Below are 23,488 nucleotides of genomic sequence, written 5' to 3'. Positions count from 1 at the left end.
CTTTTCGAGATCAGATCCAAGATGGCCGACCGGTGGCTATTTTGTTACTTAAACGTGTCCCCATCAATTTTTCGGACATACATGGACCGATTTTGTTCAAACTTGGCGCAAAGAAAATACATGAGTATACATATGCAGAAGATTTTGTTTTGTCAGCCGACTAAAGATGGCTGACTGACAGCCTTTAACTCCGTACAGCAAAATTACTAAAACCACGGGGGCTATGACATTTTATGTATTTTTCTTCTTGTTGTATCTCGCTTGTAAAACCCTTTGAACACCTCACATATGTTTTAATTGCTATCACAGCTGTTGGACTGTAATAATATAAATAGGGCAAAAAGGCTTTATAATTAGTGATCATGAATCTTACTTGTATGCATGTTTTGGGGGTGAGAGTGCTGGGAAGCTGATTGGTGGGGGTGTGAAGGGAAACTTTTTTTGTGAAAGAGCAGGTGTGGGAATAGCCAATTCATGTAAAACTAATTTTATTATATATGTGCAAGGTTTTATTATGTCCTGTTAAACATACTCTTCCATCTGAGTATTCAATGTGTCAATATCTCATAATGTGTTCGTAAGAGATGGTATGTGAATGGTTCGATTTCCCTTTTGGACAGGCAATGTTTTTACAAGACTGGAGGCTATTTTATAGGCCACGTGTACTCATAACTGTGTTTGCTGGCTTGTGGATGGTTATTCTAGATAGGTGAATCTAAGTGAAGGACATGACATTAATGTAAGCCTTGTATTACAGGAAGACTTGTTGGAGCGGAATCTGCAGAGCTTTATGCCAAGGGAGGATTGGAACCAAATTAAGGAAGTACTTGCACCAGGCACAAGTTCTGTGGACCCTTTATATGGTTAGTTATAGCACAATATGCTTTAGTTTATTTACACAAATATTGCTTGTTCACAAATATAATTAATTTGAGGATGATTTATTTGATTTATTATTAAAATGGTGGGTTGTTGGATGTTATCTCCATATGCGGGATTCAGAAGGTGGAGCGAGTCCTCCCATGCCTCAAAGTATTCACCTTTGTGTGTGCATGTATATTATATAATTTGTCACATATAATATGTTTATAATCACCATTCGTGTATGTGTATTTTCTCTCTGAATGTTTCTCTTATGTCTTGTGCTGTACTATTGTAATGTAATATTATTGGCAAAAACATCCAGCTTCCATTGCAACCCTTGCCATCATGCACAGCGCAAGATGGATGAGGCTTGCCCCTATATAGTCACTCTCCAAGAGCTTACGCCACATCCCACCCAATCCCCATTCCTCATTCCGCATTTATGAAATTTCCATTTTTCCCACTCCCACCCACTTTTCTCAAGAGACATATGAACCGTCAGTGAGAAAAGACGCAGCACACTGAAAATGAAATGCAGCAGACTGATGACGATGACAAATTCCTGAAAATCTCCATCACTAAAATATATATTAAGCTTCATTAGTTTGATGACTTGAATGCATCCTTCACTTATCCAAACACTGAAATAGTGAAGATTTTGTCAGAGGGAGGGAAAATGGCCAAGGGAAAATTCCAGAGCTGGTAACATGATTATAATAAGATTCTGTTAGGATTAGTCTGTGCTTTATTCCAATGTTTGCAGTTTGTTCCTCATGATTTTTTTTCATTAACTGTCATTGTTGATGATGAACGTGTTTGCAGAGTCACTTAAATAGCAATATTGGCAAAGCTGATTACCATGACCCTCCCCAACCCTATTTAATGATGTGACGCAGCAAATATAAATAAATATGACAGTCACCGGTAGAAGGACCACACTTACTTGTGTTTTAGTATTTTCGGCTGAAAAATAGCTCTCGTGGTTCCATTATCATGCATCGATGATCATAAAACCTGACCCGTTCATCAGGATTAGCAGAATGTGCAAAGAAGTGTCATATAATTATGCACGAGGTTCATGGCCATGTTGCGGCAACAGTAGCATGACATGTACAAACTAGAACAGCTCTCGGTAGAGAGCATACCTCCGCCCGGCTGAACAGTTTACGTTTTGTATCACATTGATAGGCTGGATCTGGATCCGGAACTGAACCTAAATCGAATCTACTTGTTTTTTTCCACCTACCCACTCATCCACAAAGTTTTGTCATAACTCATCCACAACTTTTTGAAATGTTGTGCTATGTATCGTTTTTGGCCCAATATCTCAATGGTGAAGAATCTCTTTTAAAAATTCTAGTATCCAGATCTGGATCCAGATCTTCACCAAGATCTAATCATTTGGTCCTTGTCACATACCCAACCTGTCCACCAAATTTCATCCAAATCCATCCGCAACTTTTTGAAATTTTGTGCTATATATCGTTTTTGGTCCTATCTCTCAATGGTGATTGGCTTAGCGGCGAGGGTGCCAGCTTAGGATCCTAGGATCCTGGGTTCGAATCCCGGTCGATCGCTGAATTAACGCCAGGGGGGTTGACTCAGCCTGTCATCCTTCCGAGGTCGGCTAATTGAGTACCAGTTCACTGGTAATTCCCTGTTTGTCGTAAAAGGCGACAAACAGGGTTGGCGGCAGGAAGGGCATCCGGCCGTAAAACATTGCTTCAAAAAGGGGACCAAAAAAACAACAACAATCACGGTGCCCGAAAAAGGCCAACCCCCGCTTTGCGGGGAAAAATGGCCTCTAAAGATGTTTTTTTTCTTTCTTTTCTCAATGGTGAAGAATCACTTAAAAATTCTCAGTTCCAGATCCGGATATGGATCTTCAACAATGTCTAATCATTTGGTCCTTGTCACATACCCAACCTGTCCATCAAATTTCGTCCGAATCCGTCCACATCTTTTTGAGATATCCTGCTATATATCGTTTTTGGTCGTATCTCTTAATGATGAAGAAACACTTTAATAATCCTCAGATCCAGATCCAGATCCTTACCAAAATCTAATGATTTCATCCTTGTCACATACCCAACCTCTCCACCAAATTTCATCTGAATACGTCCACATATTTTTGAGATATCTTGTTCACAATGAAACAGACACACAGGGGTGAAAACCAAACCTCCATCCACCTTTTGTGGAGGAGGTAAAAATCAATGTGGGGTATGTAAGGCGAGGCAGCACACCATGCTAATCAATATAGTGCTACAGTGTGCAGTCTTGCCATTATAGTGCTCCACATTTACACTTACACAAGTTACACATGCCAAAGTATCCCTGGAAGCCACTGCCGCATAATAAAATCAGCACTATTTCCCCCTTACTTATCATGATGATCAATGATTGAACACCAAATGATCCATTCATGTTGTGCAGAGCTTTCTGTGGACCTGTTCTGCCATTTCTTGTGCGGAGGAGAAGTCCCACCTGGAACTTACGAGCAAGTCCTCTTGGCAGGAAGCGTGTGCTGCAAACAGCAAGGTTAGCATTAACATCGATCCCCTCAATTGTTGGAACTTTAAAAAAAAAAAATCTTCTCTCCTTCTTCCCTATTCTCTTGTCTTCCATCTTCTTCCTTCTCTTTTCTCTTCTTATCTTTTATCCTCCCTTCTTTCTCTTCCTTTTCTCCTTGGCATCTCTCATGGTTAATTGAGGCTCACCGCAAATCCCATTTCCCATTTGCACCTCTGCAATTTTTAATCATGGATCACAGAATGATCATGCAATTTATGGTGGAGCATTTTTCCTTTTTTTGGGGAATTATTATTAAATAATTAGTGTTTTTTGGTAATGACTGAATATGTTGAACACATAAAACATTTTTACATGTTTGAACCAATATCTCTCACAGCTAATGAAAAACCAACATGTGCTTACATATACTGATGGTAAGGGTCAAATGTCATGTTGATCAAAAAATATCAGTGATCATATTGATGGCAGGATATTTTGTTATACTAAATACACTCACAAAACTTGCGAAATTATTAACCTACTATCCTGGAACTGCGCGGACTATATATAGTTGTGCTAATGAACGATAGGAGCTGTGAATGTTACATGGGGATAATCTGCGAGGTGGGCTCTAGCATCTTCATGTTTTTAGGTTTTCCTGTTACATTTTGCTCTACTCCGTGTGTTACGCAGGGTCCACAAGTGCAGGCCTTTCTTGGAAACAAAAGGCACAACCATCAGAACATGACCTCTCTGTGTGCCTCATCACGTCTGTGCGACCCCTTATCCCTCGCCTCATTAAGGTCAACACTTTTGCTAATCTACTCACCTGACTGTAAGGAAATGAGCCATGCATCTTCACTTAACAGAATAGTTTGGATTAGTTGGACTTTTCTATGTTCTTGCAAGGATTTCCATGGACTTGCACAGTTACATCAATGATCCATCATCACTACTATTCCCAGATGAACAAACAATGGAGGACTTTGAGTTAATGTGTTTTTATTGAAAGTCACCTCGACAAGTTGGTGTAATTTTATTCCTTTTTCCTCATCATTTATTTACATTTGTTTGTGATTATGATGTGGCAGTGAGATTCAGTGTGCAGTCACTCAAAACAGGAATACTATTGATGTGGTATTATTAGAGTAGGCAGTCGAAACATTGTATGCACTAGGCCTACTATATAATGGGAATGAGCCAAACACAAACATGTCAAACTTGGCTTGGCCTAGCGGACAGTGACGTTTTGGAAACTCACGTCACTGTCTGCTTTTAACTCTGCAACCCATAAATATAGTAAAGGTGTTGAAAGCATTTTTTTATTTTCCCTTGACAAGTTTGCGGCTCAGGGAATAGTGAGGTTATGGAGGGTAAAATGACAATTTACTGATAGTGAAGCAGGTGGGGGCAAGAAAGGAAATAAATGACCAGGAAAGAATAGACACAGAGGGAAGTTTTTTTTCACCCTTCTTGTAGATTGGAATGATGTTTGCTGACTGATATTTGAGCAAATGGGGGGGGGGGGGGACGAGGGGGGAGGAATGACGCCAAGGGAAGTACAGACCAACGGAGAAACAATAGCAGCGGAGCACGACTTGAGAACATGGGGACATTTGCTGTTTTGCTCTGACGAAGGATAAAGCTTGAAATGTCAGCACTTTTTTAAATGTCAGCTTGAAATGTCAGCACGTGATATTTTACTGCTGATAATTTTAGCCATTTTATTTTCATTTTCTTGCTCACCTTCACTCTTTCATTCCCCTTTTCCTGCCTCTGGAACAAACTCCCACACTCCCTTCAATCACACTCCTCCCTCCAGGTCTTTAAAACAGCTGTTCACCATCATCTCTTATCTTCCCCCATCTAAAACCTTGATCTTTTCTACCCCCACTAATTCACCCTAGATACACTTTTTCGAAATTCCAACTTCTTTCCTGGAAGTCCTTGCCGTGTCCATATGTTTTATACCTCTCCCACCTCCCCCCAAGCCCTCTCCCTCCCACAGTTCTCTCGATGTCCCTGCTCTCAAATGCTGTGTTTGTGTCCTTCACCCTCTCTCCCCATCTTGTCTACCGCTCCCCTTATTTTGTGTTTTATGTGTGGGTTTGTGTCGGTTTGACTTTTTGTGTGATTAATGTTCGCTCTTTCACGAGCCTCGATCTTGTATACAAAAAAAAAAAAATTAAAATTGTCATGTTGAGGTAATGTGCGCTCATAAAGGTTTTGATTAAACTTCTCATCAATTATTTCAGTAAAAGTTCATAATTTAAGGAAGCTGGACTTGCTAGTCGGAAAGCCAAAGTTTCGGCGAGAGTCCACTCGCTTGGTCACGGCAGATGTTGAAGTGAAGAAGAAGCTTGAGAATCGGCGATTCCTCAGATTGGAAAGAATCGCTGATTCTCACGCTTCTTCTTCACTTCAACATCTGCCGTGACTAAGCGAGTGGACTCTCGCCGAAACTTTGGCTTTCCGACTAGTAAGTCCAGCTTTCTTAAATTATAAACGTTTACTGTTTTAATTCGACTGGATGAATAATAACAACCTACATCCATTCTCATCCATTATTGTTTTGATGAATGTTCCCTGTGTTGACCGAGAAATTCAGGGGTAGATGTAGGATCTTAATTTTGTGGCATTGAACAAACCGTATTTCTTTCCCCACAGGAAATCGCCATGCTTTCTGTAACAGGCCAAAAATTCACTTCCAGGCACAGCTTGGACTGGAAATACCTGTTTTTGGAGCAAAGGTACTTCAATCTGCATTCCAAATAAATGAATTTGTTGCTGATAAAATGAGATTTTTTTCTTAACTTTGCAGCATTTAATATTGATGGAGCAGCTTGTTACTGTTACTACCAGAGTACTCACCCTATGGGAGATCTTGTTTTAAGCATGCAACAGTTCTTCTGACACATACCTTTATTTTGGGTTGTGTATAGGCAACTGACAGCTGCCTCAATTGCTCTTGGAAATAAAAAAAAAATAACCCGGGTTACGTGCATGAAGCAAAAACATGCCTACTGCTTATATAATTCAAAACACTCATTGCACTGTAAAACTTGGGGACAGGAATACTGTATTGTAAAGGGTGGGGACTTGTAATACCCTCTCCCACCTGGAGGCGGCGATGCACCATACACATTTACAAAGAGAATTCGCGTCCCCTCCCAAGACCACCAGCAAAAATAAAAAATACTTCTATACATACAACTATCGGGGACACCTCTTTGCGGTGGTTGTACCAATGTACCCCCAACACAAGTCGGGGGACAAATGTTCCCCATTCTTCCCTGCTGCTCGGATTTGTCAGGGCAGCATGGTCATGGTCAGAGCACCGATGGGTCATGGACCATCTGTCTCTCTCTATCTATCTATCTCTCTATCTTTATCTCTCTCTCTCTGTCGCCCCCTGCCGGCTGTTGCGTTTTTGGGTGTGGCATCATGGCGGCTGTGAGCAACTGCTCTGGGTTGTGGTGAGTCCTTTGTGTGTTTTTCTCCTCTCCTGCCCTACCCCTCCCTCTCCTGCCCTACCCCTCCCTCTCCTTTTCCATCCTGTGTGCTTTGGCGTTCTTGTTTTTCATCCTTTCTGTACCTTTGTGTGTGTGTGTGTGTGTGGAGAGAGAGAGAGAGAGAGAGAGAGAGAGAGAGAGAGAGAGAGAGAGAGAGAGAGAGAGAGAGAGAGAGAGAGAGAAAAAAAAAGAAAGAAAGAAAGAAAGAAAGAAAGAAAGAAAACAGAAACAGAAACAACAAGAACACAGAGAACACAGTCTGGTGTTGAGAGGGTCCTAAGCCGGCGGTCTGGTATGGCCGCCGGGGGGAGGTCTTTTCTTCACTTTGTGGCTGTGTTTAATGGCTTTCGACTACAGCTGTTTTGTTTGTTGGTGTTCGAGAAACATTGGGTTTTCTCGGTTCGTGGTCACGAACTTGTCTTTGGTCGAGTTAGAATGGCGGGCGAACGTTTCCGCATTGATGATACGTACGAATCGCTAACTCGTAAACATGGGCTAGTTTGTGTTCCTCCCAACGAGGTGGAAATTAACGATGTGGTTTCCGCCATTGGAAACATCGTTGGTGTACACAGCATTCGCGCTGCCTCTCATACGAATAAGAAATTCGTCGTATTTTTGTCCGAGGAGCACATGGTAGCGAGTGTAGTTGAACAAGGCTTGTTCATTGAACCGAACACGTTCCTCTCTGTGTTCGCTTTACAAGCCCTTACGGTAAAGATTAACATCAGTAATATCCCGCCATTTATTAGAAATGAGGATTTACGTGAACAATTAAACAAGTTCGGTAAGGTCGTATCGAGGATTTTGATGGTGCCGATGCGAAATGTTTGCGATCGATTCAAACATGTCATGTCCTTCAAGAGAGTGGTGTACATGATACTGCCTGCACATGTAAAAACGCTCAATGTCGTGTTAAGTGTGAAAATCAACAGGTTTGAATACAAAATGTATGCCTCCTCGGAGGCTATGAGGTGTTTCGGGTGTGGGGCTTACGGGCATGTGAGGAGTGCCTGCCCCAATGCGGTTACACCGCAGTAAAGCGGAGGATTGGTGAGGAGTGACTCCTCTTCACCGCACACTGACGGGGAGGTGAGGTGGCTCGAGTCGAGTGTGCAACCCACCCACCCCACCTACTGCGGTGAGCGAAGCGTCAGACCCGTCCACCCTGACCGGGGAGGGGGAAGTGTTAGAGTTAGAACGTGAGGTGACTAACCCCGCCCCTCCACTTAAGGTGGGAATGAAAGTGGTTGAACCCTCTCCCATTTCGTCCACTGTACACGACAGTGCGGACGATAACATAGAAGTATCCGTAGCGAACACCAGGAAAAAAGGTCAGAAGCGTTCAAGTGATGAATCCTGTGATTCCAAAGAAAAACAAAATAAGATTCAGATCGTGTCAGGCTCGCAGGACCTCCAGGGTGAGTCCCACACCGGAAACTCCTTGGCCGTAACGGAAATGGTACCGGGAGTGTGTGTACGTGAGGAAGATCTCTGATCTTCGTGAGGAAGATCAATGGCTTGATCTCTGATCATCAATTTGGTTTCAGACCTGGTCACTCTACTCTGGACATGCTGCTTCTGCTTTCTCAACAATGGATGGAGGTCCTCAATGCCAAACAGGAAATTAGAGCTGTCTCCCTTGACATATCACGTGCCTTCGATACGGTCTGGCACCCCGCTCTGCTCACCAAACTCTCCTCTTTTGGTATCCATGGAAATCTCCACGCATGGCTGGCGGACTTCCTCTCTAGTCGTAGTCAACGTGTGGCCCTGAATGGGTTTCTCTCATCTCCTCTTCCTGTTCAGGCTGGAGTTCCCCAAGGCAGTGTTCTGGGCCCTGTGCTTTTTCTGGTCTTCATCAATGATCTCTCTGACTCTCTTGAAAATCCTCTCTATCTCTTTGCTGATGACTCTACTCTCTGTCGCTCCATTCTTCATCCCTCAGATCGGCAGTCTGCAGCCTCCTCACTCTCTGCAGACCTGGACAAAATCACAGACTGGGCATACAAGTGGAACATGTCTTTCAATCCTGACAAATCTCACACTCTTACGATGTCTCTCCAAAAAGACCGACTGGACAACCCTCCCATCCACTTTCTGAATAATCCTCTCCAAGAAGTTCTGTCACTCAAGCTTTTGGGTCTCACTATCTGCCATGATCTTTCCTGGGAAAACCACATTTCAAATCTGGCCTCCAAAGCCAGTCGCCGACTGGGCATCCTCCGTCGTGTGAAGTCCTTCCTTGGCACACCTGAGCTCCTCACCACATACAAGGCTTTCATCCGCAGCTCAATGGAATACTGCTCTCCCCTCTGGGCTGGTGCACCTGCCTGACACCTAGCTCGTCTTCACGCTGTTGAAACCAAAGCATTCAGAATCATTGGAATCTCCCGCGATGAAGCTAACTCCAAGGGCCTCTCATTCACTCACCGCAGGCAGGTTGGTGGTCTTTTCGTCTTCTACCGACTCCTCTCTGGCCTTGCCCCCCCAGCTCTCTCTGGGCTCTGTCCAGCAAATATTCCTACAGGTCGCACAAGATCTGCCTGCAACCCTCTTATGGTTAAACTGCCAAAATCAAGACTCTCTGCTCACCTTCACTCCTTCATTCCTCTTTTCTCCCACCTCTGGAACAAACTCCCTCACTCTCTTCAATCCCACTCCACCCTCCAGGTCTTTAAAACAGCTGTTCACCACCATCTCTTATCTTCCCCCATCCAAAACATTGATCTTTTCTATCCCCGCTAATTTCACCCCAATTCCAATTTTTTGAAATACCAACTTCTGTCCTGGAAGTCCTTGGTGTCCTTGTGTTTGATACTTCTGCCACCCCCCCCCCCCCCCGTTCCCACGCTTCCTCCCCCCAAGCCCTCTCCCTCCCACACATCTCCCTGCTCTTAAATGTTGTGTGCCCTCAAGTGTTTGGGTGCTTCCCCTTCTCTTGTCTTCCGCTCCCTCTTTTTATATATTTTGTTTGTCTGGTTGATTTGTTTGTGAAATAAATGTCAGCTCTTTCACGAGCCTCGATTCAGTATACAAAAAAAAAGAAAAAAAAAAAGATTCGCTTGCACCATTTGTCGAGATTGAGCATGACCCAGAAAATAGTCGATCCTCTCAGGATGTGGTAAGTCCTTGTCCTGATAACCAAACTCGCTCAGACGAGTTCGCAGCTGGATCTGCGAGTGAGGAGAAAATAGATAAAGGGGAAAGTCCTTGCGACTGTGAGGATAACGTTAACCCTTGCCTGGCAGATAAAAATGAAAGGGATGATGAGGTGGGGGACATACTTATAGCCACAGGGGATATGGTAAATTTGGAAGGGTCTGGAGGGGTCCCTGAAGAATTGCTGTTTCCAAAACTAACTGTTCAGCAAATAGTAGGAAAAGGTGCAGATCAAGATGAAGCACTTGATTCTGATGAAACCTCTTCTACTCCACTCTTTAGTGCTTTAAGTGCTCAAGAGAGTGAGGCGGGTGATGACAACACCATCACCAGGGTTTCTCAAGAAAATGTTATTAAGTTCCTTGATGAAACGTTCAGGAAAAGACATGTAAAAATCAAAGACTACTTTCCGAATCTGCATGATTTTATTTTGACTGCAAAGAACATGATTCCTGAACCTTATCAGGTTAACATGCCAGAACCTCAATTCCAGAGGCTAAGAAAATGTGTAACTCGAGCGGGCAAGGAACTTTATGAATAGTTAACAGAGTGGAGATAAAAGTAGCATCCTTAAACATCAATGGTGGTCGCAGTTGTGTGCGTCGCCTCCAGGTGTTTCAAATGTTTCAGAATGAAAAAATTGATGTGCTTATGTTGCAAGAGATGCATGCAAATCAGTCCTCTGAGGTTGAATGCGTAAAATCTTTAAAGGTTGTCACGTTTTCTCCAGTGCTTTCGTTGATGTCAAGGCTGGTGTGGCAGTAGTCTTACATCCTAGACTCCAGCCGTTGGAGATCAGATGTAGAGAAATTTGCAAGGGCCATTTACTATCTGTGGAGTTTGTCAGCGGTAACCAAAAGATTTGCATGACTAATGTATACTGCCCTAGTGCTAACTCTGCAAGAAGTGCTTTTCTTCACAAGTTAGCAGGTTTTTTAAGCACTATTGACCTGTCTATGTTGGTTTGTCTGGGGGGAGACTACAACTGTACCCTCAACCCACAACTTGATAGAAACACTCCTGAGCCTCATCCACCGAGTGCAAGGCCTTTGGCTCGTTAAAAAATTTCAACTTGTGGATGTGTGGCGGGTACAGAACCCTAACATCCAGCAGTACACGTGGGTTTGTGCTGCAAGAAATCTTTTGACAATGGCTCGCTTGGATAGAATTTATGTTAACCGTGATAAGGTAAATCTTGTCAAGAATTCTTATATAAGGCCATCTGGTTTTTCTGATCATCACATGGTCATTGTTGTATGTGGCTTACCTCATCACGTTTGTAGAAGTGCATATTGGACTTTCAATGTCAAACTTTTACAAAGTGAGCATTTCAAAGAAGCATTCAGAATGGTATGGAAAGAATGTCAAATGCAAAAGTTTTCCTCCCTAAATTTAAGGCAATGGTGGGATTGCATAAAATCCCAAATTAAGTGCTTTTGCCAGCAATACTGTCGTTATAATACATGTAACACACTCGGTGTGATATCTGCCTTAAAAAACGATATACTTTATTGTGAGCAGAAATCTGGAATGTCCAACGAAAATGTCCAGCAGTTGTCAGAGAAAAGAACACTACTGGCTGAAATGGTGAAAGAGCGTGCAGCTGGAGCTTTCGTCCGACTGCGAATGGACAATATCCAACTTGACAAACCAAACAAAGACTTTTTCAATTTGGAAAAGACAGCCAAGATCCCTCAACAAATTCACGTTTTTTTTTTGTTTTTTTTTGTATACAAGATCGAGGCTCGTGAAAGAGCGAACATTAATCACACAGAAAGACAAACCGACACATAAAACATATAACATCGGGAGCGGTAGACAAGATGGGGAGAGAGGGGGAAGGACACAAACACAACGTTTGAGAGCAGGGACCGAGAGACATGGAGACATCGAGAGATCTGAGAGAGGGCGAGGGCTTTGGGGGGGGGGGGCATGGGAAGGGGGGAGGGGAGTGGGAGAGGTATAACACATATGGACACTGCCAGGACTTCCAGGAAAGAAGTTGGAATTTCAAACAAGGTGGATCTGGGGTGAATTAGCGGGGGTAGAAAAGATCAAGGTTTTGGATGGGGGAAGATAAGAGATGGTGGTGAACAGCTGTTTTAAAGACTTGGAGGGAGGAGTGGGATTGAAGGGAGTGAGGGAGTTTGTTCCAGAGGCGGGAGAAAAGAGGAATGAAAGAGTGAAGGTGAGCAGAGAGCCGAGATTTCGGCAGTTTAACCATCAGAGGGTTGCTGGCAGATCTTGTGCGACCTCTAGGAATATTTGGGGGACAGAGCACAGAGAGAGCTGGGGGAGCAAGGCCGGAGAGGAGTCGGTAGAAGACAGAAAGACCACCTACCTGCCTGCGGTGAGTGAGTGAAAGGCCCTCAGAGATAGCTTCATCGCGGGAGATTCCAATAATTCTGAAAGCTTTGGTTTCAACAGCGTGAAGCCGAGCTAGGTGTGAGGCAGGAGCACCGGCCCATAGGGGAGAACAGTATTCCATTGAGCTGCGGATGAAAGCCTTGTATGTGGTGAGGAGCTCAGGTGTGCCGAGGAAGGACTTCGCACGACGGAGGATGCCCAGTCGGCGACTGGCTTTGGAGGCCAGCTTGGAAATGTGGTTTTCCCAAGAAAGATCATGGCAGATAGTAAGACCCAAAAGCTTGAGCGACAGAACTTCTTGGAGAGGATTGTTGAGAAAGTAAATGGGAGGGTTGTCCAGTCGATCTTTTCGGAGAGACATAGTAAGAGTGTGAGATTTGTCAGGATTGAAAGACATGTTCCACTTGTTTGACCAGTCTGTGATTTTGTCCAAGTCTTCAGAGAGTGAGGAGGCTGCAGACTGCCGATCTGAGGGAAGAGGAATGGAGTGGCAGAGAGTGGAGTCATCAGCAAAGAGATAGAGAGGATTTTCAAGAGAGTCAGAGAGATCATTGATGAAGACCAGAAAAAGCACAGGGCCCAGAACACTGCCTTGGGGAACTCCAGCCTGAACAGGAAGAGGAGATGAGAGAAACCCATTCAGGGCCACACGTTGACGACGACGAGAGAGGAAGTCCGCCAGCCATGCGTGGAGATTTCCATGGATACCAAAGGAGGAGAGTTTGGTGAGCAGAGCGGGGTGCCAGACCATATCGAAGGCACGTGATATGTCGAGGGAGACAGCTCTAATTTCCTGTTTGGCATTGAGGACCTCCATCCATTGTTGAGACAGCAGAAGCAGCATGTCCAGAGTAGAGTGACCTGGTCTGAAACCAAATTGATGATCAGAGATCAAGCCATTGGAGAAGAGGAAAGATTTCATATCCGAAGCAATGATGGATTCCATGACTTTGCTGATAATTGGGAGAAGGCTGATTGGTCTGTAGTTGCTAGGATCTGTTTTTGCACCTTTTTTGTGCAAAGCGGTGATGTTGGCTGATTTCCAAACAGATGGCAGTTGACCTTGAGCAAAAGAGAGGGTGAAGAGAACAGAGAGAGGGTGAGATAGAGCGGCAGAGCAGGATTTTAGGACCCGTGGGCTGATGCCGTCGGGTCCAGTTGCAGAATCAGAGTCGAGGGTTGACAGAAACTTTTCCACCTTGTCAGGAGGAAAGGACATGGAGTCCAGGAGCAGCTGGGTACGACTGGGTATGGTGGGTACAGAGAGGGATGGGTTTGGGACACAAGATTTAGAGGCAAACACAGAGTTGAGGCATTCAGCTTTTTCACGTGCGGAGTCAGCTGTGTAGCCGTTTGAGGTAAGGGAGGGGTTTGAGGGGGAACAAACACCAGAAACGGATTTGACCAGACGCCACCAGGATTTGGAAGAGGGAGAAAGATAAGAGAGTTCGGTTTTGAGAACGGAGAGATATTGTTTCCTGGCTCTCCTGAGGGTGGATACACACTTGTTTCGGGCTTTGTGAAAGGAAATGAGATTTCCTTCCGTTGGATTTGCTTTCCAGGAGACGAAGGCAAGTTGTTTCTGGGCAACAGCCTCACCACAAGATTCCGTGTACCATGGACGGGAGGAAGGGTATGACAACTGAAGACGAGATGGGATAAATCTGTGCATGAGAGAGAGCAATTTACTTTGGAAGAATTCCCAGGATGAGTTGATGTCAGAGGTGGTAGAGATGGGAGACCAGTCCAGATGATTGATGGCTGCTTGAAGACCGTGCCAGTTGGCCTGAGTGAAATGCCAGACTCGTCGACGCTGAGCAGGCTCCCTGAGAATGGTCAGAGAGATGTCCACTTTAACAAGGACCATTAACAAGGCTTTGCACTCTTCTGCCGGTGCGCTTCTGTCTTCTCAAAGTGACATCAAGAATGAATTACGAAACTTTTATTCAAAGCTGTTTGCCTTGAGAACGGTGAACCAGGAAAACAGAAACGGGATGTTTGAACTGCTCCCATCTCTGTCTGAAGACCAGCAACAACTGGAGCCTGGCATCTCTCTCGGAGAACTTACTGCTGCTCTTAAAGGAATCCAAGATGGGAAAGCCCCTGGACTTGACGGCCTCCCAGTTGAATTTTACAAGGCCTTTTGGGACATTCTAGGCCCTACTCTCCTTGACATCTTTCATGATAGCCTTGAACAAGGTGAATTGCCATTAAGTTGCCGGAGGTCAGTTTTGTGTCTCCTTCCTAAAAAAGGGAACTTGCAAGACGTCACAAATTCGCGGCCTGTGTCACTCCTAAATACGGACTATAAAATATTGTCGAAGGCACTCGCGATACATCTCAAGGAAGTCATCCCCCTTTTGATTGATATTGATCAGTCTTATTGTGTTCCCGAGCGTTCTATTTACGATAACATTTTTTTTGTGAGAGACTTGATCAGTCTCGGTCGTACTACATCTCATGGTTTTTTGTTTGGTTATTTTAGATCATGAAAAAGCTTTTGACAGTGTTGACCATTCTTTTTTGTTTGCTGTACGAAGGAGAGCAGGTTTTGGATGACAGATGCGCTTTTTATTGTGAGGCAGTTGCAGGAGAAGTACATGGAGAAAAGGAAGAAGTTGTTTCTTGGGTTTGTTGATCTGGAGAAAGCATTCGATAGGGTTCCACGTGAAGTAGTGACATGGGCATTGAGGAAGTTAGGAGTGGAGGAATGGTTTATCAGAGTAGTGATGGCAATGTACAAAAGAGCGTGCACAGCTGTAAGGACGAAGGACGGGAACAGTGGTGAGTTTGAGGTGAAGGTGGGAGTGTATCAGGGGTCGGTACTAAGTCCACTACTATTTGTAGCTGTGATGGAGGTGCTAGCTCGGAACGTAAAGGAGGGTTTACCGTGGGAGTTGTTGTATGCAGATGATCTGGTGTTGATTGCAGAAAGTATGGATGGACTGAAGGAGAAGATGAACAATTGGAAGGAATGTATGGAGACAAAAGGTCTGAAGGTGAATATCGGAAAAACGAAGGTGATGGCAAGTGGTAAAGCATGTGGTGAGGTGGAAAGAACTGGGAAGTGGCCGTGTGCTGTGTGCAGGAAGGGTGTCGGAGTGAATTCCATTCAATGTACAATGTGCGCTGAGTGGGTTAATCAAAAATGTAGTGGTTTGAGAGGGTCATTAACCAGTGTGGCAGCTACATTCAAGTGTAAGGTGTGCACAGAGGGAGTTGCAGATGGAGGAAATGTTGAGTTGGATCTTGGATATGGCTTGAAGCTGGAAGGTGTGAAAACATTTTGTTACCTAGGTGACATGCTGAATGGAGAAGATGGATCAGACCTGGCAATGGTTGCTAGAGTGAGATGTGCATGGAAAAATTTTCGGGAACTGAGTGGTGTGCTGACGAGGAGGGGAGTGTCGTTGAAGCTGAAGGGAAAGGTGTATGCTGCATGTGTGAGAAGTGTTATGATTTATGGGAGCGAGACATGGGTAATGAACGTAGAGCAGCAACGAAGGCTGGCAAGGGTGGAAATGCGAATGGTTCAGTGGATATGTGGAGTATCGTTGAGAGAGAGGAAGACAAATGATGAATTGCGAAAGATGATGGAAATAGAGCCTGTGATGGATGCTGTGAAGAGAAACAGTTTGAGATGGTTTGGTCATGTGTTGAGGAAGGATGAAAGTGACTGGTTGAGAAGAGTTATGGAAATGAATGTAGAAGGAAGTAGGGGACGGGGAAGACCGAGAAAGACTTGGCTAATGATGGTCGAAGAAGAAATGCGGGCAAGGGGGTTAACAAGGGGAGATGCAGAAAATAGGGCAAAATGGAGAAGATTGTCATGGGGACCGCAAGGCTAACCCCCGCTCTTGCAGGGAAAATGGCCTTAAAATGTCTGTTGTTGTTGTGTTTGACCATTCTTTTTTGTTTGTTGTACTAACGAGAGCTGGTTTTGGACAAAATTTTGTTTCCTATGTTAAGTTGTTGTCTGAAAATGCATCCTGCCTGTTGAAGGTAAACAACAGCTTATGTCACCCTTTTCCCTGTCAGCGAGGCATCGGTCAGGGCTGCCCGCTTTCAGGTATGCTCTACAGTCTCTCGGTCGAACCATTACTAGCTTTGCTCCACAACTCAGTGGAAGGAGTCTCCTTAACAAAAAACTACAAAATGGTCACTTCAGCTTATGCGGATGACATTTCAAAATGATGCGGGTGAAGGCTCTCGATGTCTGTCCCAGTTTGAGCTCACTTCCACGGCAAAAGTAAATTGGAACAAAAGTGTTGCCTTATGGGTGGGCCCCAGTCCGCCTTCCTCAGCTCTGCCTGTGTTACCAGGAGGAATGCAGTGGAATAAAGAGGGGTTTAAATATTTAGGGTTATTTCTAGGAGTCCAAGCATATGAACAAAAAAATTGGGAGGGTTTCTTGGAATGAATTAAGCAGAAACTAGCTAGATGGAAACGGTTGCACCACCTTCTATCTCTTAAGGCAAGGGTGACAATAATAAATAACCTGGTGGTTCCATTTATTTGGCATAAAGTTATCCCCCTCCAACCTCCTAGATACTTGGTCACAGGCATTCAGAGGGTTCTAACTCCATTTTTCTGGGGAGGCCACCATTGGCTTGGACCAGACGTGGTGTGCAGACCCTGAAATGCAGGTGGCCAAAGCTTGATACATGTCCCGAGTCAGATAATGACTTTCCGCATGTTGACGATAAAGCGTTTATTGTATGGTGAGTGTGTCCCGTGGCGACCTCTCACAAATGCTTGGCTGCAGGAGCAGATGGGTTGAAGTATGACCGAGAGCTCTTCCTCGTGGACCTGCAGCATGTCAACACGACTCTGTTCCCCGAGTTTCATCAGAGCCTTTTGAATGCCTGGCAAGTCCTTGGAATACAACGATTAGAGGTGTCCTACGATGCCAAAAAATATATGCATAAGCCATTGGTTCTGAATCCTTTATTCCCTGAAATTTCAACCTCCAGGTCATTTATGCATTGCTTCACCAGTAATGGAATAAACAGAGTGCGAGACCTGATGAAGCCTTCCCTAAATGGATGGTTATCCACCGGCTCTCTCACATCAAAAGTGGGGGGTTCGGTCATCTAGAATGGTGGACAAAGATTTGAGCGTTGTGATTAAAACTTTCAGGGAATTAAATATCGGGTGGACTGGGGCAGATGAAGTGGTGGACTCTCGTCTCTACTTCTCCGAGCTCCAAATCACCTTAAAAAAACAACAGTGTGTCTTCTCAAATTCAGATGGTTGTGGTGTGTTTCATGTGATGGGAAAAAAAGTTATTTATGGGATATGCCAAGAGGTGCTTATACCGGGTTTCACAAAACCTTTAAAAAATAGGTGGGAGATCTTTCCGGCTAGTTCGTTCCTATCTCCAATGTGGAAAGCAATGTATAGGTCTCCAACTTTAGGTCGAACCAGAGACTTAAATTGGAGATTAGTTCATCAGGCCCTGGTCAGCAAATACTTACTTAATAAGTTTGATCCCTCTGTACAGAATGTTTGTCCTTTTTGTGAAGAGGCTGAAAACGTGACCCATGCTTTTGTGGAATGTAGGAGATTGGTACCCCTTTTTTGTTTCCTCCAACAGTTATTTTATGAATTTAAGTTTGTTTTTTCTGTTGCAATTTTTGTGTATGGCATTGAAAGGAGCACTAAGAGCAAGACAGCGGTCCCTTTCTTGAATTTTCTGTGCGGGATTGCTAAACTTGCAATTTATAAAACTAGGAAGATCAAATTGAGTGGCAGAGATGAAAATGTGCTCTTTGCTTTAAAGGAATAGTGTTGGCCCGGATAAGTTTCGGCAGTGTGAACGACGATTTTTTTTACAGATGAGGTGTTGAGTTTGTTTTTGTAAAATTTACTTATGCTCAATGTCCACATATATATGTATATACATCTTTTTTGCTTGTACAACTTTCTTTTCTTGTAAAAATTTGTGGTGTTTTCCATGTGTGTTTTGATACTTTTATAATAAAAGCACACAAAAGTCAAGTCTCTCTGTCTCTCTGTCTCTCTCTCTCTCTCTCTCTCTCTCTCTTTCTCTCTTCTCTGTCTCCCCCTCTCTCTTTATCCAACTCTGTCGTGGCCCTGACTTCATGAAGGCAGAGGTACACCATCCTGGATGTGGGGGATCTCTAGGTTGCTCTTGAGAGATTGATTGGCTGTCTCCGTGCTGCGGGCTTGTTCGAGAGAACTGTCCGGGGCTATACAACACCAACAACAACAACAACAACACCTTTATACATTAATTTATACAAAAAGATTCATTGAGAGTTATCTAAATATTGCATATGAGAGAGGGCAAGGATGAGGAGATGGGAGAGAAAAAGGAAGTGCCGGGAAAGATGTGAACAGGGATAAAAAGGAGGTGTTAAAGGAATAGTATGAAAGGTAAAGGAGATGAGGGGGAAGGGGTCCTCCAAAAAGAAAGTGAAAAGGTAAAAATAACAGTTCTGCAATAACAAAAAGCCTGGTGTTGGCTTTATGGTTAAGGTGGTGCTTAAGATCTTTGGGTCTTGAGTTAGAGCCCATGTCATGCTGTAAAATAACACCAGGTGGGTGGATGTTTGGTCCAGCATCATTGGCTACCTGGGTAAGAGCACTATGAGCTATTACCTTGATATCCATGTACTGGAATTGAACCTGGGATCATAGCACTATCACCAAGAGCTCAGATTGAAGTTTGCTGCACTTCATTTCAGAGCTTACGACATAATTGGCTATTTGCCCTTTGAGATCCTTGGAACATCTGGCTACGACTACTATCATGTGGATGATCTGGAGAAGATTGCTCAATGTCATGAAAGCTGTGAGTACGGATTTTCTCTGATCGTAGGCGATTTCTTACTCCCTCTTTCTACTTTATACGTTTGCTCATTTATATCTTTATCAGAAGAGATTTTTTTCTGGACCCTTGCATTCAGTGTCTTTCCTTCATCTTTCAGGGATTTTTTGCACAAGTAATAAATCTGACAGAGAGGAAAAGGCCAACACATGGAAAAGGCCAATACTCCAGTGGAAATGTGCACTTCTCCAATTGACTCAATTCTGTCATTTTCTTCAATTCTCTCACTTGTTTTTTGTTGTGTTTTGTGTTTGTGGACTGAAGTGTGTTGTTTGACTGAAGTTGAAGTTGTGTTTGACTTTGAATGTTTGAAGTTTGAAGGATGAATGTTTGTTTGAAGTTTGAAGAATGACAAGTTGTGTTTGTGGACTGAAGGAAAAGATGAACAAGTGGAAGGAATGTATGGAGACAAAAGGTCTGAAGGTGAATATCGGAAAGACGAAGGTGATGGCAAGTGGTAAAGCATGTGGTGAGGTGGAAAGAACTGGGAAGTGGCCCTGTGCTGTGTGCAGGAAGGGTGTCGGAGTGAACTCCATTCAATGTACAATGTGAGCTGAGTGGGTTCATCAAAAATGTAGTGGTCTGAGAGGGTCATTAACCAGTGTGGCAGCTACATTCAAATGTAAGGTGTGCACAGAGGGAGCTGCAGATGGAGGAAATGTTGAGTTGGATCTTGGAGATGGCGTGAAGCTGGAGGGTGTGAAAACATTTTGCTACCTCGGAGACATGCTGAATGGAGAAGGTGGATCAGACTCGGCAACGGTTGCTAGAGTGAGATGTGCATGGAAGAAGTTTCGGGAACTGAGTGGCATGCTGATGAGGAGGGGAGTGTCATTGAAGCTGAAGGGAAAGGTGTATGCTGCATGTGTGAGAAGTGTTATGATTTATGGGAGCGAGACATGGGTAATGAACGTAGAGCAGCAACGAAGGCTGGAAAGGGTGGAAATGCGAATGGTTCGATGAATGTGCGGAGTATCGTTGAGAGAGAGGAAGACAAATGATGAATTGCGAAAGATGATGGGAATAGAGCCTGTGATTGATGCTGTGAAGAGGAACAGGTTGAGATGGTTTGGTCATGTGTTGAGGAAGGATGAAAGTGACTGGTTGAGAAGAGTGATGGAAATGAATGTAGAAGGAAATAGAGGACGGGGAAGACCGAGAAAGACTTGGCTAAAGATGGTGGAAGAAGAAATGCGGGCAAGGGGGTTAACAAGGAGAGATGCAGAAAATAGGACAAAATGGAGAAGATTGTCATGGGGGCCGCAAGGCTAACCCCCGCTCTAGCAGGGAAAATGGCCTTAAAATGCATGTTGTTGTTGTTTTTTGTTGTGTTTTTGGAAACAAACATTCTCATATTTGACCTAAGATTTCGTTTTTGCGAAGGATGTTCAGATAATGTATTCAATTGTGCAGACTCAATTCCATTCCATATTTTGAATTGGTTGGGCATGGTCAGACCATATTATATTTGCTTATATAATAAATACCTAGCTCCTCAAGGTTGTAAAGGTGTATTGACAGTACTACTTGATAAAATTACTTTGTGTTTCACAGTGTTTGAATTTGGTTGTGCAGCAATTGTCTCAAACCTTATATGCTTTGTCCTTTTGGCCTACAGTGCGGCTTTACGGGAAAGGTACTTCCTGCCACTACCGTTTCCTTACAAAGGGTCAGCAGTGGCTCTGGTTGCAGACGCAGCACTTCATTTCATATCACCAGTGGAGCTCACGGCCTGAGTTTGTTGTCTGCACACATACTGTCGTTCGGTGAGGCTAACTACCCACCATTTACTTATTACCCTCGCCTGAGGGGAGGGTATTGCATTTGAGTCCGTTTGTCTGCCTGTCTGTCTGTTTGTTTGTTTGTCCGCACAGAATAAATATAATTTTCTCTGCAACCGTTGGTCCGATTGACAGGAAATTTTCACCATAGTTGCAACTCCACCTGTACAATTTTTTAATGATAATTATGACGTCATAGGTCACGTGGTTCGGCCGCCATCTTGGAAAAACCGAAAAACTTTGCACCTCTATAATTATCTCCGAAAGCGCTGAATAGAAAATTTTTGAGACATGGCTCATTGTAAAAGAACACTCCATGGGGAAAAAGCATTTTGAGTATTGCGCTGCAATACATGTCCCCTACCGGCAGTCTGTCGTCCAGAAAACTGTTGGGGCAGCCTGCACGTATTGCACTGTGTGAATTATATAATTACCAACTCACGGTCTGAGGTAACTCTGCTAAAAATTATCCGATTTGCACCAAATAAAGTTCATGAATGGTTGCACAGACCCCTACTTCTCACTAAAAGGGTAAAAAGAATGTAAATCGGAGTTAAAATAAGCCAGCAAGGTCGCTCCGTGGAGCAGCCTGCACGTATAGCACTATGTGTGAATTATATAATTACCAACTCACGGTCTGAGGTAACTCGGCTAAAAAATATCCAATTTGCACCAAATAAAGTTTATGAATGCTTGCACGGACCCCTACTTCTCACTAAAAGTGGAAACAGAATGTAAATTGGAGTTAAAACGAGGAATATTAACAGCTTTGACTTACCGCACTCCAAATTATATTCCGGAAAACTGTTGGGGAAATTACCAAAGTTCAAAGTGCCATAACTTTGTCAAAAATGATCAAAACGTCGTGAAGTTCGAACTTGATCTGCAACTTATCATGAGGAAACCATGTGCCAAGTTTGAAATCATTAGCATTAAGAGTTTAGGAAAAAAGTCCGGAAAGCTGTTCTTTGCGTGACGGACGGACAGATGGAGGGACAGAGTGCAAACCTATAGGCCCCTCCGGTGTACACCGGTAGGGGACTAATAAAATATGTTAATGATGATGTCACAGGTGCCTCCATTATGACGTCATAATTCGACAAGTACAAAACTTCATCCGATCAAGATGAAATTTCTTGAGCATAATCTAGGAATAAATTAGTTTAGAAAAAAAATAATGATGACATCATCGGTGACGTGGTTCGGCCACCATATTTGTTTTAATACAAAAGCCTTAAAAAAACACTGAAAATACATCCTGGCAAGGGTTTGCAATCTCTGATTGCTCTTTTTCGTGTTATCTTGATTGTGATGGGGGATGATTTGTATTGTAAATAATTGTTTTAGGAGTTGAAGGAAGTTGACGATTTTGTTGCACTCAAAATTTTTTCAAGAACATATGCCAGGTGCTGAAAGATTATAGTTTAAATGGAAATTGTATAAACCCATGTCATTACTGTGTGAAGCTGCTTGCGGGTGACGCAATTTTTAAACACCTGAGAATGAACCATATAGATTACAGCAAAATTAGATATGGACAAGCACACCCTCAGGAATGGGCACGACTAACTTGGACATGATCCACATCCAAGATATAAAACCAACTTGTGGTTAAATTAGAAAACTTCGTCAAATTGTGGGTGAGAAGCCCGGGCATGCCATTCGAGCCCGTAAACCTTGCAGCACACCTCAGACCACGTGCTCAACGATTCAGCTCAAAATGTGACCAAGTCCGCCGAGGTGCACTCGTCGAGCCCATACACGGAAACCCTGAGAGAAATGATATGAATGTTGATGCAGATAGGAGAAAATTGACTCAACATTGTTATGGAGATTTCATCAAACAATATATTGTCAGAGTTCTGCAAGAAATATGTAAATAAAATATTTATTGCATCCAGTAACATTTCTATATTCTCGCCATTATTATCATGGTCAGATAATGTATTAAATTACAACACAGTACTCAAATAAGTAGTTTGCAAACACAATTTTAACCTTTACTGATGCAATTTTGACCAATTGGTGGCAAGTTATGCAACATGCGTTATCAATAACATGACGGGGAATGTTGCCGTAAACGCCGTGCAATCTGTGCTCGTTTTTATGGCCTCCATTGTTATTACAGTATTTCAAAAACAAACACCTGTAGCTCTCCAAACAATTTTGATTAAGAGGAGCAAATGATCCGCCAGCCATTTATTCACATGTATTCTTCAGTCTTATTAAGTTCTGAAAGATGGCGGCCTAACATCAGATTCAATGTCACCCTCAACAATATCAACATTAAATGTACCTAAAGAGTGAATGACTGCATAATTATTTAACAACTTGATTTGATCAAGGCAGAAACTAATTAATCGATATACGCTGGCATTTAACGTCCTGGCAAACATCAGTGACATGACACCGCAGTTTTTTTGTTTTTTTTTGTATAC

The 23,488-nt window shown here is 43.4% G+C and overlaps 1 protein-coding gene across 15 annotated transcripts in view; it reads left to right on the top strand.

Moving 5' to 3' along the window:
* Positions 1-23,488, top strand: part of CLOCK (clock circadian regulator) — a 142,209-nt gene that overhangs the window by 96,882 nt on the left and 21,839 nt on the right. For all 15 annotated transcript variants that reach the window (XM_078776696.1, XM_078776695.1, XM_078776701.1 and 12 more), the window contains 6 exons: positions 758-863; positions 3,301-3,405; positions 4,072-4,181; positions 6,046-6,128; positions 19,127-19,233; positions 20,888-21,035. In XM_078776696.1, the coding sequence (XP_078632822.1) occupies positions 758-863; positions 3,301-3,405; positions 4,072-4,181; positions 6,046-6,128; positions 19,127-19,233; positions 20,888-21,035 (659 nt within the window). The remainder of the gene's footprint in view (positions 1-757; positions 864-3,300; positions 3,406-4,071; positions 4,182-6,045; positions 6,129-19,126; positions 19,234-20,887; positions 21,036-23,488) is intronic.

This window comes from Myxine glutinosa, chromosome 4, assembly GCF_964187855.1.
Source record: "Myxine glutinosa chromosome 4, kmMyxGlut1.1, whole genome shotgun sequence".
Lineage (NCBI taxonomy): Eukaryota > Metazoa > Chordata > Myxini > Myxiniformes > Myxinidae > Myxine > Myxine glutinosa.
Note: the sequence above shows the minus strand (reverse complement) of the source record. Positions and strands in the feature narration are given on the sequence as shown.